At 33.3% G+C, this 15,572-nt stretch overlaps 1 protein-coding gene across 1 annotated transcript; it reads left to right on the top strand.

Annotated features, from left to right (window-relative positions):
• Positions 1–2,774: 2,774 nt before the first annotated feature.
• On the top strand, positions 2,775–13,923 carry LOC143079039 (uncharacterized). Its single transcript, XM_076254170.1, has 6 exons — positions 2,775–2,853; positions 4,216–7,337; positions 8,030–8,222; positions 8,648–8,961; positions 10,356–10,490; positions 11,813–13,923. The coding sequence occupies exons 2-6, from the start codon at positions 4,217–4,219 to the stop codon at positions 13,792–13,794; spliced, it is 5,745 nt and encodes a 1,914-aa protein (XP_076110285.1). The 5' UTR covers positions 2,775–2,853; position 4,216; the 3' UTR covers positions 13,795–13,923.
• The last annotated feature ends 1,649 nt before the right edge of the window (positions 13,924–15,572 follow it).

Below are 15,572 nucleotides of genomic sequence, written 5' to 3'. Positions count from 1 at the left end.
GCTTAAACAACTTTGACACCGGTTATGTTTTACAAAGTCTGAGTGGCAGCTGTAAGTTTTTTGAAATGCATATCCAATAGTTATCAAAGGTACCAGGATTATAATTTAATACGCCAGACGCGCGTTTCGTCTGCATAAGACCCATCAGGGACTCTCAGATCAAAATAGTTATAAAGCCAAAATAGTAATAAGCTAAACGTATGAAGAACGGATTGTTCTGATGCATTCTGACAAAGTGTTCAGTTCAACTTCGTCTCGTTAAGCCCATGCTCTGGTGTAGTTCTCAATGGAATCCACAATGGTTTTGAAGTTATTGTTCCAATTGATATGTTGGGGTTCTCTTAACTTAGGACCATGTGATATCACCTTTCGCAGATGTTTATGTTGAATAATAGTTTGATCCCCAGTAAAACCATAGCCAGAGGGGTTGTAAATATAAGCAATTGGGCACAGTCATATGTTTGAAGTTTATTTTAGGTATTGTTCTAAATCAAGGTCCTACAATGTTTGTGATAGTTAAATATTATGAGTGAAATGGTATTGGCGTAACTGAATGATACAATAGGAACAGACTGATTTTGAAAAAAATATGTGGAATTAAAGATGTTACCTCCTTTTGGTGTAGAACGCTTCTGATGTTGATTGCATTATTTCCTCTATGGGTAAACTTAACAGGAAGTATTCCCTCTTTTCCTAATGCAAATTTCCCGATCTGAGTTCAGTATTTTGTGATTTTACTCTTTAAAAATTTGGAAAAATGCTACATCACAAAATATACTCACAAGTCTGTATATTTTAGAAAATGTATTTATGCATCCTTTGTCAAGTGCATAATCTGAGTTGAAGCAAATGTTAGATTTTTATTTATGTGTAACTTCAATTCTTTTAGTTGGGATATACGAATTACAGAATAATCAACAATATATTCTTATTATTATATGTTCGTTTTAATTTTGATATTTTCTATGTAATTCTATTTAATAATCAACGTACGTTAATTAGCATTAGTGTAAAATTCTTTTTAGTTATTAAAGTACGTTAATTAGCAATAGTGTAAAATTGTATGTGTATGGTCGTGAATAGTGTACTAGTATACATCGATTTGCATCAGTCGACAATATTTAATATCTTTTCTTAACCCAGGAATAGATTACCTTAGCCGTATTTGGCACAACTTTTTGGAATTTTGAGTCCTCAATGCTTTTCAACTTTGTACTCGTGTGGCTTTATAACCATTTTGATCTGAGCGTCACTGATGAGTCTTATGTAGACGAAACGCGCATCTGGCGTATTAAATTATAGTCCTAAATTATAGTCTTTGATAACTATTTACACCACTGGGTCGATGCCACTGCTGGTGGACGTTTCGTCCCCGAGGGTATCACCAGCCCAGTATTCAGCACTGCGGTGTTGACATGAATATCAATTATATGGTAATTTTTATAAATTTCCTGTTACAAAGCTTTGAATTTTTCGAAAAACTCAGGTTTTTCTTAACCCAGGAATAGATTACCTTATCCCTATTTGGCACAACTTTTGGGAATTTTGAGTCCTCTATGGTCTTCAACTTTGTACTCGTTTGGCTTTATAACTATAACTTTTTTTATCTGAGTGTCACTGTTGAGTCTTATGTAGACAAAACGCGCGTCTGGCGTATTGAACTATAGTACTGGTACCTTTGATAACTAATATCACAAGAAACCGAGCTCCGAGGAAAATTCAAAACTATATGTCCCTAAAATTTAACCCTTTGAATAATCTATTAAAATTAAAATTAGAATAAGAATAAGAATGTTATTAGTTCAAAATCCAAACAATAGGATTGTTACTAAATGAATATCCCTCCACACACACACACAAACAAACAAAGAAACAAACAAACAATCAGACAGACATATAATGTGTTTGCAAGTTGTTTTAAAATCTAACAAGTTCACTTCAAATAATCATTTAGAGAGACAACAACTTGTTTTTCATACTTCCATCATTTCGTTTATTTTTATCTGCTACGATCTACACATTCATAGGCGGATCTGGGGGGAGGGTGGGTGTCCTGGCCCCCCCACCTTTCGTGGGAAAAATTTGGTTGATTATATAGGGAATCATTGAAGCATGACTGGAGCACCACCCCCCCCCCCCTTTTAGGTCAGTGAGCGGGCCCCCCTTTGGAAAAGTTCTGGATCCGCCACTGACATTTGACATTAAAATAGTGTCTCTCCTACCATACTTGTATTCCATCTATATGAATTTGTAAACCAACGAAGGAAACTCAAATTGTTATTTATAGAAAAAAAAATCAACATCTTGACATAATTCTATTTAGATTAAAGTCAATGAGTTTAGAACTTCTTCCTTATATCTTGCTTCGGTACAAGTTTTGTACATACCAAGCTTTTATCCGGAAAGGTTCAGCCGGAAAGGTTCAGCCGGAAAGCATTAATTTTGTTTTTTAAGTTTGACATACACACATTCATGTTAATAGGCGTTTTACTTCCTAATATCTTCCAGTGGTATCCTATTCATTTAAATCAAGTGATCGAAACTCGAGATGTCATTTAGATAACATTTGTACAGGACAGACATACAGACTCACCGAGTTGCTGTTTTGCTAATAAATAGTAATATTTGTTAATGAATTTATCTTTCCCAATTCGGAATTTAAAATGTAAATAACATAAAACCAAACGATTAAATGAGGTTACAATCCTCAGAGTTAAAATCGTTACTATAAACAGAACTGTTTATCTTTCTTATTACTTGGATCTAAATATATCACGGGAAAACCCACAGGAAGAAAAAACAAACTTGTTTCGTTTTCAATTCAGCCATTTTTGGGAACTTTCAACAATGAAGGTATGATCAATTATTGTCTAATTTCCACATCGTATTAATCCAACTTTGTCAAATTAACAAGGCAAATATTCCGTACCCAGCGTAAAAAAGTAATAAAACAACAAATATACCACACTGCTAAGGGAAATTCAAAACAGAAAGTCCTTAAATAATAGGCAAAATGTAAAAATGTAAACAAAACAACTGTCAACATTGTGTTATAATCTTGATCACTATAGAATCAAACAACTATGTGAACTGGCAAACTGACACTTGTCACATACCGTAATATTTAATTTGAATAGACAAAGCACATAGGCAAAAATGAAGGACACGTACGATACAAAATTTGATCATAGCACAACAACACAATGACAGGATGTATGAATATTAAGCAACTCCAAAAGCAGGATATTAACAAAAATGGATACAACGATAAATAATAAATGAAAAGATCACTATAACAAGCAATTAAGATGATAAACATGTCCTGAGTCAACTGAGTGTGCCTGATGAGTAAATATTTGAGGAACGAAATTATTGCTGAACTGTTTCTCCGTATTATTTTTATCATATCAATTAATAATAATAGTACAGCTCATCTAGAAGACAATTAATTCAGCATTCATTTATAACCTTGGATATTAGATCAATCTTATTAGATTTGAAATGATTATAAATTTTGGATGCACGTATGAGATTACAACAACATTATGTTAAATATGATTGTGTGTTTGCATTGACCTTCGTACCGTCAATTTTTTTTTATGTCTGTTTGGTCGTCAGTCAGCGACTTGATTTTTACATTGATTCTCTCACTACAAAGTGTATAACTTTTTGTCAAATAAGTCTGTCAATAAGTTCATCAAACCATTATCCCTTTGTTGTACCTTTATTTTTTGTTATCGGATTCTCCCGGCTCAAATTGTAATGAACTACGCATCTAACAATCAATCTATTAATCAATCAATCAAATTTCAAGGAAAATCTTCATTCATCGCAACCACGAATAATGATGTATCTAGACAAGTGACGATTTCTCGAGAGTTCACATGGAAATTATTCAATTTTTGTATCTGGAAATATTTAAAGTATTGGATTGCCTGCGGAAATCATTAACAGGAATAGTATAGTATCAGATAAAGTTTAAAAAAAAATGTATTGTTTCAATTTCCCATTCCCTGTAATAACCGCTATAACAAACACAAATTAAACACAATACCACAGCACAAGTATTTTAAATATAAATTGTTTTATTATACTTCTACTCAACGAGGAAATGTGTGGTTTATGTAACGAAACATCAAAATGAAAATTTTCTAAATTTAAATTACTAAAAATCTTATAAAACATACTTCCTTAACTGTTTGTTTCATTATGTAGGATGAATAATACAGATGATAGTTTAAGAAACAGAAGAGTGCCATTTATTTACCATACATTACTGTATAAACTAGACAATATCCATTTGAAGCTTAAGTGTCAAAGAAAAAAACACATTCCAACCCCTTCCGACATAAGAAATGAATCAGACATTCAGGGGTTACTCGGTGGTACAGTTTTTGAAGTTTTGAAAGTATCTAATATACCAGTGGATTGTGGAGTGTCAAGTGTAAATCAGGAGACCAGATATGGTGAGAAAGTAACTGGAATATCAGGAGATAAAGTCTCGCATGAACGTGACAACATATTTTCCAATGGCGATATCGGCAATGATATTTTGTACGACTCTGAAAGTGACACAGCAAGCGATTTATCTATAGACGGTTGTCATGAATCATACAACCATTTGTCTAAAAGTATTTCCCAGAAAGAGATCTCCCATAGCGATAATGTAGCGCGAGACTGTCACATTGGACCTGCTGGTAGCAATCAAGAACATGTGACATTATATGACATTGACAATAAATCAAATATTTCTGAAGAATGTGAACTTGAAAAGGGAAGGCCTTATTCGAATGGCGACGATGAGATCTTGCTGGTTCATGATGAAAAAGAAACCGAAGAAAGAAAAATTAAAGCATTACGAAAGAATGAGAATAAATTAGATCTAAATTTTGAAGCCAAGAGATCGTTGGAGCTTATGAATACAGTCCATAAAAGTTATCCGGAAAATGATACAGATGATATTGAGAATGATAAACCATATCAGAGAGAAATAGTATTAAAAACAAAAATTGAAAACAATGCATGTTTAAATGAACTCAATGGTTGTGGCGATTCTCTGTCTAAAGTTAGTCCTACTTCAGCCGAAGAATTCGAATCAACAAATTGTCCTGCAGATAAACCAGCAAAAGTAGACGATAAGATAAAAGTAGTATATTCTCTAAAATTTAGTGGTGACAACTCGATCAAAGAGTATAATCGTGGTTCGTCTTCCCTACTGATTGATGATACATTACTTTCTAACAATTCGGAAGTCCAGCAGACCAAACTTTCTTCGATGACCAGTCGAAGTAGTCAATCTAACAAGTCGATATCGGAAGTGGAACCCTCTAATGCCGGCATTTTAAAAACGAATACTGAACTTGACGAAAAAGTATATCCTTTAAAGAACAACAAAGGTTATACAGTGAATGATGATATTTCTCATAGTACACATGTAAAAACAGGTATGGCAACATGTGATGAACCAGGAAAATCTAGCAATAGTCAGTCAGGTTCAGCATCACAGAACTTAAAATTTAAAGAACATGGAACCTGCTCCAATAAATTGCTTAAAAATTCACTAGTCGGACGCCAAAACGGTTTGTTCGTTAAAGAATTTGACAACTCATTTAGTTTAATAAGTGACTTATTGACCATTGGATCTTCTTCCAAACGACGAGAATCTGCAGAAAGTTTAAGAAAAGACAGAACACAGATGATATCCACCAGCAAAACATGCCATGACGAACAATATGGTCAAGAGACATCTGTAGTAACTGGAAAGTTATCAAGGCTGCACATGTCCGATGCTTCCTTTAACAAGTTTGATCGAGAAGATGAAAAGCAGTCTTCACTAGACATTGAAAAACCGTGTATACCGGTTATTGAAAAACAGTTCGTTATAGAAAATAAAAGATACTACACATCGGATAACAAAAACGAACAAACATTAAATAATGAACATCAGATACTAGATAATAAAAGGCAGGACAAATCGGATAATGGAAAAGACAGCTTAGATAAGACCCTAACAAAATCAGACAATGGAAAATCCAAGACAAACTATAAACGAAACCATTTCTTTGCTTCTTCTTTACCTGGAATTATCAAGGCAAGTGGAATTGATAAAACAGACTGGAATTTATCTATGGACGAAAAGAGACCCCGTAATTATTTACAAAAGACAAATGATTCTATACAAAAATCAAATGAGATTGATTGTTATAATAGCCTTGTATCGAAACTTGAACATATATCTAAATTATCCAAAAAAATGACGGACGAAAAAGCGAAACTTGACACAAGAAGTCGTGAATGTATAAAAGAATTTACCGAAACTAGAAATGGAACAAGCTCCATTTCGGATAGCATAGGTAGGGACAACGAGGAAGACAAAACCAATACAAAAACTGAAAATGAATCTACACGGCCACTAGGGAATGGTGCAATTAACACCCACAAACAAATAGACAATTGTGATACATGTTCAATTATATCACAAAAATATACTAGTTCTCAGGAAAAAGTAACTGATTTATCGACAGAATATCAAGACAAATTGCATAATGCATTGCCAATTGATAAAGCAAGCATATCACAAACAGAAGAGAAAAATACTGACAAAACTGAAATAGCAAAAAAATCACAAAAAGGATTAAATCGTTCATTTAAAAAATCGCAAACGCCCAAGTCAAATTTAGAACTTGACGACAGGATAATCGATGAAATTGATGTGCAGCCATTTCGAGGAAAAGACGATGGTATAATACAGAAGGTTAAGAAACAAACTGAAGATTATATCCAAACTAAAACACCGAAAGTCGATGAGCGCATCACACAGCCGCAATCTGTTAAAGATACGGAGCGATCGAAAAACGAGAATCCAACTGAAAACCGAACTACAATGAACGCTAATCCAGATGAGTTACCTTCAGATGACACTATGTCAGACATTCAACAAAATACAATTATTGAAACGGATAAGGAAACAATATCTGGTTTTGGAAAGAAAACAGCGCAAGGGGAAAAAGATTTGGAGATAATTAGCACATCTCCTGAAAAATCAATAACAACAGAAACTATAACAGCTCCAATTATAATCAAACGATTGGAAAGACCTGATATTTCAAAGTCAGAAAAGAAAGACAAAAAGAGAGAACAAGGAAAAGAGCCGTATGTTTCCTTCCCATTCAAAGTTATCCCAAGTTCATCATTAGGTTCCAAGTATTTTGAAGATTTCTCACCTAAAGTTATTGCAGAAAGCTTAGCAAATCTTCCGATGATGGGTGGAAAAGATGTTCAGCTACCCTGTCCAACCTGTCAACAAAATGTTTTCAGCGACGGGAAAATTGTCAAAAGTAAGTTTCATCATTTGTATATTTTATCGTCGATAAGTTACGTCGTCCTGCGTATTTTCTTGTTTTCTTATAATTAAAAATTTCTTCGTTTCCTAAATTTGATTTATTTTCATTGCCATTTTGCAACGTAATGGCAGGGTAGAAGTCATGACTAAATTAAAAATCTATCAATGTATTAGTCATTACTAAATTTAAAATCTATCAATTTATTTGTCATTAGTGAATTTACAAACTATAAATTTATTAGTCATTAGTGAATTTACAACCCATCAATTTATAATTAGTCTTTATTGAATTTAATATCGATAATGACCATGCATGATACTAGTACTAGCAGTCAATATAACTGTCTTATTTAAACACCATAACTTTAAGAATAGTGAAAAAAATCATCATAGATACCAGATTTATAATTCATTTCGCAAAACACTATAACTACGAAACATGTTATCAATTCAATTTTCTTACTGCTCAATTTTGTAAAAGTTAAAACTTGTGAACCTTTTTCATTCTACCTTTCTAAAAAGCAAGATATATTTGATATACCTTTTTTTCGAAATAAATTGTGTTCTGTTGTTTCTTTTTGTATGCTATATCACTCTGTTTTAATGCAAAAATGGGATTGAATCTATTTATCATGTACTCATATAATAAAAACGTTATTTTATCATTAATGTGTAATTCAATTGAAGGTGATTGTATGGACCCGGTTCATCAGATGTTAATGCAGATTCCGTCTTTACAGTCTATAGCAGAGAAGCATGGTTTGGTTGTACGGAACATTGCCGGTGATGGCAACTGTATGTTTCATGCTGTCATCGACCAGCTAAGGATTGCTGGAGACTTTACATTTAACAAAGACACACTCAGATCAAAATCCGTCGAGTAAGTTAAATGAATAACCAACAAAGTTTTGATTAATCGAAATGAATTATGTGAGTTGCTTGGTTGATTGGTTGGGTTTCAATCCTGCAGAAATCCGCATAAATTTTAATTATTATGCAATAAGATTAAGTAAATTAAACGGTCGCAAATGCAGTATACTAGCGCAATCCGTAGCGCAATCCGTAAAACGGATAGTTGTAACCGTGAAACCTCATTTGAAGTTAGCAACTCATCAACTACAGTAATATTATACCTATTTAATTGTATTACAACAAGAAAATACATTAGAGCGTTAAAACATGTTTAAATTTGAGATCAAATAAAATTTAGTGAATTTAATGAATGATTTTGGCCATAAACTTCCAAATTGGGGTTATTTTAGCTCGACAAATTCCCTTTTATATGTAGACTGTTACCAATTTTAGATATCTTCGAGAAAATCCTTGCCAGGAAGATGGATCTCATCTGATGTGCTTCCTTTCTACTGAATCATGGGAAGAGTATTTGATTCGGATGAACAGAGACGGTGAATGGGGTGACCACATGATACTGAACGCCATTACAGAAGTGATTGGTCGAACTGTAACTGTTCTCAACAATTCGGAAAGTGTCACTCACTTGTTTCCACACACTGCAACTTTGTCTGATGAAGTCACTTTAGACTCGGTTTACCTTGGACACGTTGGGATGCATTATGTTAGCTTAAGGCCTAAAGACTGGGAGAAAACCTGGGCAATGAGTATGTGTTACTGCTAAGATCATATGAATGATAGTATATTGAGTATTGATTCATTGGATGGAATGTAACAAGCAATCGGGTTTTATGTTTCCAACATACACATTAAGGTTACATTAGTGAACAGATTTTTTTAAGTTTCATAAATCAGTTAAGAACGCAAATCAATGTATTACACAAAAGAAAATGAGGGGATTTCTTGAATTTTAGTGAAAAGAGCGAGACTGGTTGCATCAACATTGTAAGCGTCTCCTGTTATGTATGCATCAATTTCCATCCGAATCACAGTCAATCTTCGTTTTAAATCTAGTTAAACCTCTCCCTTGTATGACAGCTGCATCAAATTTCATTATATTGACAACGGTGTGTGAACAAAACAAACAGACATACTAGTAATAGGTAAAAATGTCAAAAATAGGGGTACAACAGTCAAAATTGTGTTTTAATCTGAATCACTATAAAACAAACAAATATGTACCAAAGAAACACAAAATGGCATATAGACAAAGGACATGAGCAAAAAAATGATAGACAAGAATACAAAAATTATCAGAGAACAATAACACAATGAAGGGGTGTCAGAATCGGGAATATTGGACACAATCGGTACATGTACAGATATAAAGCCAACTATCGTAATATCAAGAGATCTAAGAATACAATTAAAAAAACGTAGTGAATTGAAGCACAAAAATATCGTATTGTTCCAGCAATTCGTGATGATGACCGTACAATTTATGTGGTGTCGATAAGACTGGATGTACACATAAGGCATACCACATTAGTATGCTAAAACTGTAATATACGACTGAAATATACAAATGTTAAATAGGTAGAAACTCAGTTACAGTATTTTCAAAATCAGAAAAGAGTAGTACAGCAGAGGTATATATAAATAAAACAAAATCTATATCTGTTCAGACTTAGGAGTATAAATTGACATATTTGGCCACGTAGTTCTGATACATTGTGCTCTACGTCTTTACATTTACATGTATTACCAATGCCTTATACTTGGACACCGATGGCTGACGTTGATACTATGCCATTCCAAACTGAGAGTCTCAATTTACATATCTAAAATGTTTATTTGGGCTTTTGGTTCCTCAATCATGTGTTAGTTATTAATAATAATTTTCCTTATCTGATCATAATTTTTCTTTTAATACTAGTAAATGTTTTTGTTTTGTGAATAAATTAATATGGAAATATATATATTTTAAAAAGATATATATATCGGTTGAAAGTTCATCAAGATGTTCATTCTTTTAATTTATAAGTTTGGCGTTGATCCATCACTGCACGATCTTTGCGAACTATGCACGCATAAATAATTTTATTCTAACAAATATTCCTGAGTATTTTTTCTGTATGTTCTATCATTTATATGCAAACAGATGCCAAAATACGTCGAATGTCAAAATATTTAGAACAACGTCAAGAAGTGCCAGACGTTTCGAAGGATTCAGCAGTAGGTGCTTTGATTGATGTAGAAGGCTTACAATACGGGCAACTCTTCGAAGGAAAAACTGGTAAGTATTTACATTTTTCTATTTTAGAGACCAGCTTATAACCAGATCAAACCGAAGACTTTAAAATTTCTATAGCATGTAATAATAAGAACAAAGGCTAGCATCAATAGAAGAATATGCTTTTCGTACATTGTTTCCTTTGAGGAATATCCGCCTTAGCCTGCTGCTCAGGCAAAAAGCTGGAGTATATTCATTATGCACAAAACGAAAACAAAACCAAAAATAAAAGGCTCATTTTTGAGGAGATATCTCCCTTTTCAATGTTAATTCACATAGGAAATAAAAATGCCAAACTTGAGTTTTCCTCAAGTTAGATTTTATGGGACTTTTTTCTGTGTATATTTGGGACTTAATATAATAGATTAGAACTAAAACATTTTCTGTTGCAATTAGTTTTAGGTTCAAACTTAGTTTGACTGGACTACTGCGTTTCTTTACAATTTGCGTGCTGCTGTTTTAAAAATATTTTATTTCTTGGTGTTTTTTTTGGTGTTTTTTTTTTTTTTAACTTTTTTATAGTTGCATTTCGTGTGACAAAAAATATGAAAACTTGACGTTTGTGACGTCACACGCCAAACAATGACGTCATTTGATAAATTGCGTTCGAATGATTGTTCATTTCGGACCAATTTTGAGGGAAAATATTTCTTAAAAAAAAAAATAATGTGTAGGGGTGTGATAAAGGGTATGATAAAGGGTGCGCATCAAAGTTTCGCGATATGGATTAAACAGCAGGCTATTTATCAAATGTTCAAAACTACTGTATTTCCTACTAAATATATGATACAGTGGATTATTTAATCTGAATATCTCTCTTTTGATTTTTGATACATGTTTTATTGTCTCTTTCTTTGTCCTGATTTGGCCATCGTTTGTTCAGGATCATCTTTAGTTGAATGATAATCTAAATTTTGTTTCGAAAAAAGGGGGATTAAGATTTCTGTAAATGTTTAAATTGTACATTTTACTTCAAATTTGACTTAGCCTGCCAGTTTAGAATATCTTCACTTAGAATTTTAAAATAAGGAGATACGGTATGATTGCTGATGAGACAACTATCCACCACAATTCAAATGAAGTGAATGTAAGCAATTATAGGTAACCGTAATTCTTATTGCTGGTAATTTCTACATGCCTTCTCGGAGATTGTATAGGAAAATACTAAATAATATTTTGATCATGATAGATTATTTCAAAGAAAGAAATAGTGCATTAAATGACGAAGTCAGTTTATGGACAAGTAGGTGGATAACGAATACTGTCACTAGACTTAAATACTAGTATACTAGAAAAATTACTAATTACTGTCTTATTTTCAATAGATCTTCTGGATTCATTGATAAAAGATGTCGACTTTGTTGAACCTGTAAGCAGAGTACCGGTCATGCATTTGTCATTTATCGTGAAAAAAATGCTCCGATTTGATTTCTTCAGTCATCCACATCAGCATCCCCTTACTGTAGGAGATGACTCAAAAACGAAGATTGTAGAAATAGGGAGCACTCAGTTAGGTCTAAATGTTAGATTGGTGAACTTCACTCAGTCAATGAGAGAACAGGTAAAGGACTTGACAGACATTTGTACTCCGGAATACATCTTGATTCCGTCGGAGTCTTACTACAAAGTGGTTGACAATGAACGTGAAATGCCAATTTTTAACGAAGATGCTCAACAACACTATCTTGTTATAGATACTGACCAAACCCATCCAGGATATTGTAGATTGAAAGCGAAAGTTCCAATCAAATATTCAGGCGATTCAAAGGGTGGATTGATTACTAAATGTCTCAGTGGCAAATGGTTCATATATAGAGTCCCGGCTAAATTGTTAAAAAGTGATACTATAAAAACTGACTATGTTGGTGGGTTTGATTACGAAGACTGGCCTTTTGAAGCTTACCATTGGAAAAACCGTGATCGCTCTGCTGAATGGCCTCGTAGAGAAATCGTAGAAAAGGTTTGCAAATCGGGATGCTATATAAGACACAAATCACACCCGGGGAGTTTCGAGAAGGAAGTAGAATTTCAGTACATTTTTACCAAAGCAGAAGACATTTTAGTGAACGAAGACATGACTGAGGATATGCGATACTGTTTTTATGTTTTTAAAGCATTGATGAAGTTTCAGACTAAAAACATTGGATTCCGCTTGCCAAATTACCTTATGACAACTGTACTGTTGTACGCCTGTGAATCTATTCCAGCTGACACATGGCGGAACTCCTGTGGCGGATGTGTATTGTACATGATAAACCTGTTCCATTCATGGTTTAGACAGCATTATTTTCCGCACTATTTTATAAAGCAGAACAATATGATCGATCACTGGAACAAACGTGAGGTCGATCAGCTTTGTGAGTCGACTGAGTCACTCAGGCTTTTCCCGTGCATGGTTATTCACTTCATCTGCGAAAACTATGGTATGGGGACGTGGACGTGGATAATAGACTCTGTAATGGCATCTAGTAAGAAATTCAAAGACGATAAAGATGCATGTTGGGTTGTTGAAAACGTGTTTAATCCTACAACATTTTATTATTTAGGCCACTACGTAACCAATCCAAAAGATAGGGAATTCGTTTTTCTCCAGCTGACCGAAGCTTTCGAACAAAATTTGATTTGGACTGGAACTAGCTTTGATTTTAAAGTCTTAGTTGATGAATTTCTTCTAACAGTTGAAAGTGGAAAAACAAGGAAGACGTTCACAGATTTTGTGGAAAAGGAACTTAATAATAACACGAAATATATAACTTTTGCTGACTTCTTAGGTCCGGATTATAACGGGAAATACGGAAAACATCGGCTTAAATCGTCATCTAAGCCAGTGGAACAAATAGAAGATTTCGTTTTTTCACTGCTTATAAAGGGTGATTTCGAGCAAATTACACATATCGTTCGCTGTCTGATAAGTGAAACGCGAAAATCTTTTGAAACTGCTACTGTAGATGTTGGTGACATAGAGGACACGGAACTAAAGTCTCAGATCGTAAAATCCAACTTAAAACAAACAACCAAATATTTGTCAAAGCTTCAAAAATATTATTGGATGATGGGAATCTGTTTTACAAAAATGGACAAAGTACAACTTTTTCAAGAATTTATATTGGAGTACGAAGAGGTCATTGAACAAATGCCGAAAAAACAATCTGTTGGTCACCTTTCAAGTATGTGGAAGAAACTTAACAATCCGGAAAAGGCCAGGGAAGCTGAAAGAAAATTGGAATGTTTGCTTGAAGAAGAAGAAGAAGAAGACCACGAATTTTCTAGAAATCTGATGAAACTTCTTATTAAGCATAGTTCGTAGGAATCAAATGGAATAAAAATAGTTAGAATCCAAGTATCGATTCCATTGTTTGGTTCAGGAACTGTAAAAAAAATCACATTTTCTGATTTATTCATTAACTTTTATTACTAAATATTTATTGTTGTATAATGATAATTTAAACGAATACAATTATGTTAGATTGATTAAACTGACACTGATACGGGGCGCCGAATGGGACTCTTGTGGTTTTGTACAAAATTCAATTCTGTCATAACAAAATAGTTTTTGTCTTACAAAACTATGTGATACAGACTTGTTTTATGAGAACTTCAATTTTGTGATGACAAAATTCATCTTTGTAGACAAAATTCATTTTTGTCATGACATAATTTATTTTTGTAGACAAAATTCATTTTTGTCATTTTTGTTGAACAAAACTCACTTTTGTCCGTACAAAATTGAATTTCGAATGCAAAACCACAAGAATCCCATTCGGCGCCCCGTAACTATTGATATTTCTAAAACATTTTATGTGATATTTGAATTTATTTAAATTGACGTATTGAAACAATTCTCTATCTTAAAACGGTTATTTTCAATACAATTGATGTAAAACTTAATGTTTTCAACTTAGTTGGATATAATTGCCTTAATATATCTTAAGGTAAACCTACATTGATTTTGTCATTTGATAAGGAACTTTCTGTTTTGAATTTTCCTTGGAGTTTTGTATTTTTGTGACTTTACTTTATACATGTATGGCATCAGTTACGGGGCGCCGAATGGGACTCTTGTGGTTTTGTACTCGAAATTCAATTTTGTGCGGACAAAAGTGAGTTTTGTTCAACAAAACTGAGTTCAGTTTAACAAAATTTGTAAATTGAATATTGTACAAAACCACAAGAGTCCCTTTCGGCGCCCCGTAATAGTTATGATGTTCTATAAAATTAAAGCAGGCAAGTCTGATAACAACCACTATCTTTATGAAATATTGTGACGAGTTATTGTTTCAACAAATGTATCAACAGAGTGGTTTATGTACTTGTTTAAGGTGGTACCCAACACTTTAACTAAAAGTAATTTGGCTCGTTTAATTTTCTTAGAATTTTGACAAAGTATTAACTTATACCCTTCGACAAAAATATAAGAATTTGAACCGTGAAATATGAACCAACCGTTTTATCAGAAAAATTACACAGGTTATATAATGGTTACAAGAGCGCAATTATTTGTTTACATTTTACCCCAAGATGGTACTCAGAATAGAATCCTATACGGCTTCTGATTGGTTGATACAGGATTGGAATTACATTTAATCGAAAGCTTATCCAATTAGGTTTAAAAATTGCCGAAAATCATATTCACATTTTACAAAGTATAGAAAATATCTTCAATTTCTGCACGTCGGAGCCATTAAAAATATGCCTTTTTCATTAAGCGAAAAAAGTAGACGATTTTTTTCAACTGCATTTTAAGTCAATTTGAGCCGCATGACCCTATATTTTTTTTTGGTTGTAATGCAACACTGGCATTTGTACTAACAGGAACTGCCACCCGATTTTCCCTAGTTTGTGTAGTCTTCGAGAAAAAAAATACGGAACACTAGTGGTACCCTATGGAAAATGCATTACGAATAATTGCGCTCTTGTAACCTATAAGTTTGACAAACACTTATTTTGATCACTGAGATGCTTTATATTCCCTTAACAACACAACGTAATTAAAACGTTTAGCTGATTTTACAGAGTTATCTCCCTGTAGTGTTAGGTACCACCTTAAATAAGTTCTGTCGAAAACCATCTACAACTTGCTTAATT

This window comes from Mytilus galloprovincialis, chromosome 6 (genome assembly GCF_965363235.1).
Source record: "Mytilus galloprovincialis chromosome 6, xbMytGall1.hap1.1, whole genome shotgun sequence".
Taxonomy (NCBI): domain Eukaryota; kingdom Metazoa; phylum Mollusca; class Bivalvia; order Mytilida; family Mytilidae; genus Mytilus; species Mytilus galloprovincialis.
The sequence above is the reverse complement of the archived record's forward strand: the minus strand, read 5'-3'. Positions and strand labels throughout refer to the sequence as shown.

Bases quoted from the DNA above. Each gene is read 5' to 3' on its own strand.
- LOC143079039 (XM_076254170.1), top strand. From the start codon at position 4,217: ATGAATAATACAGATGATAGTTTAAGAAACAGAAGAGTGCCATTTATT. The intron at 7,338-8,029 runs GTAAGTTTCATC...ATTCAATTGAAG, and splicing joins CGACGGGAAAATTGTCAAAA to GTGATTGTATGGACCCGGTT. The intron at 8,962-10,355 runs GTATGTGTTACT...ATATGCAAACAG, and splicing joins GGAGAAAACCTGGGCAATGA to ATGCCAAAATACGTCGAATG.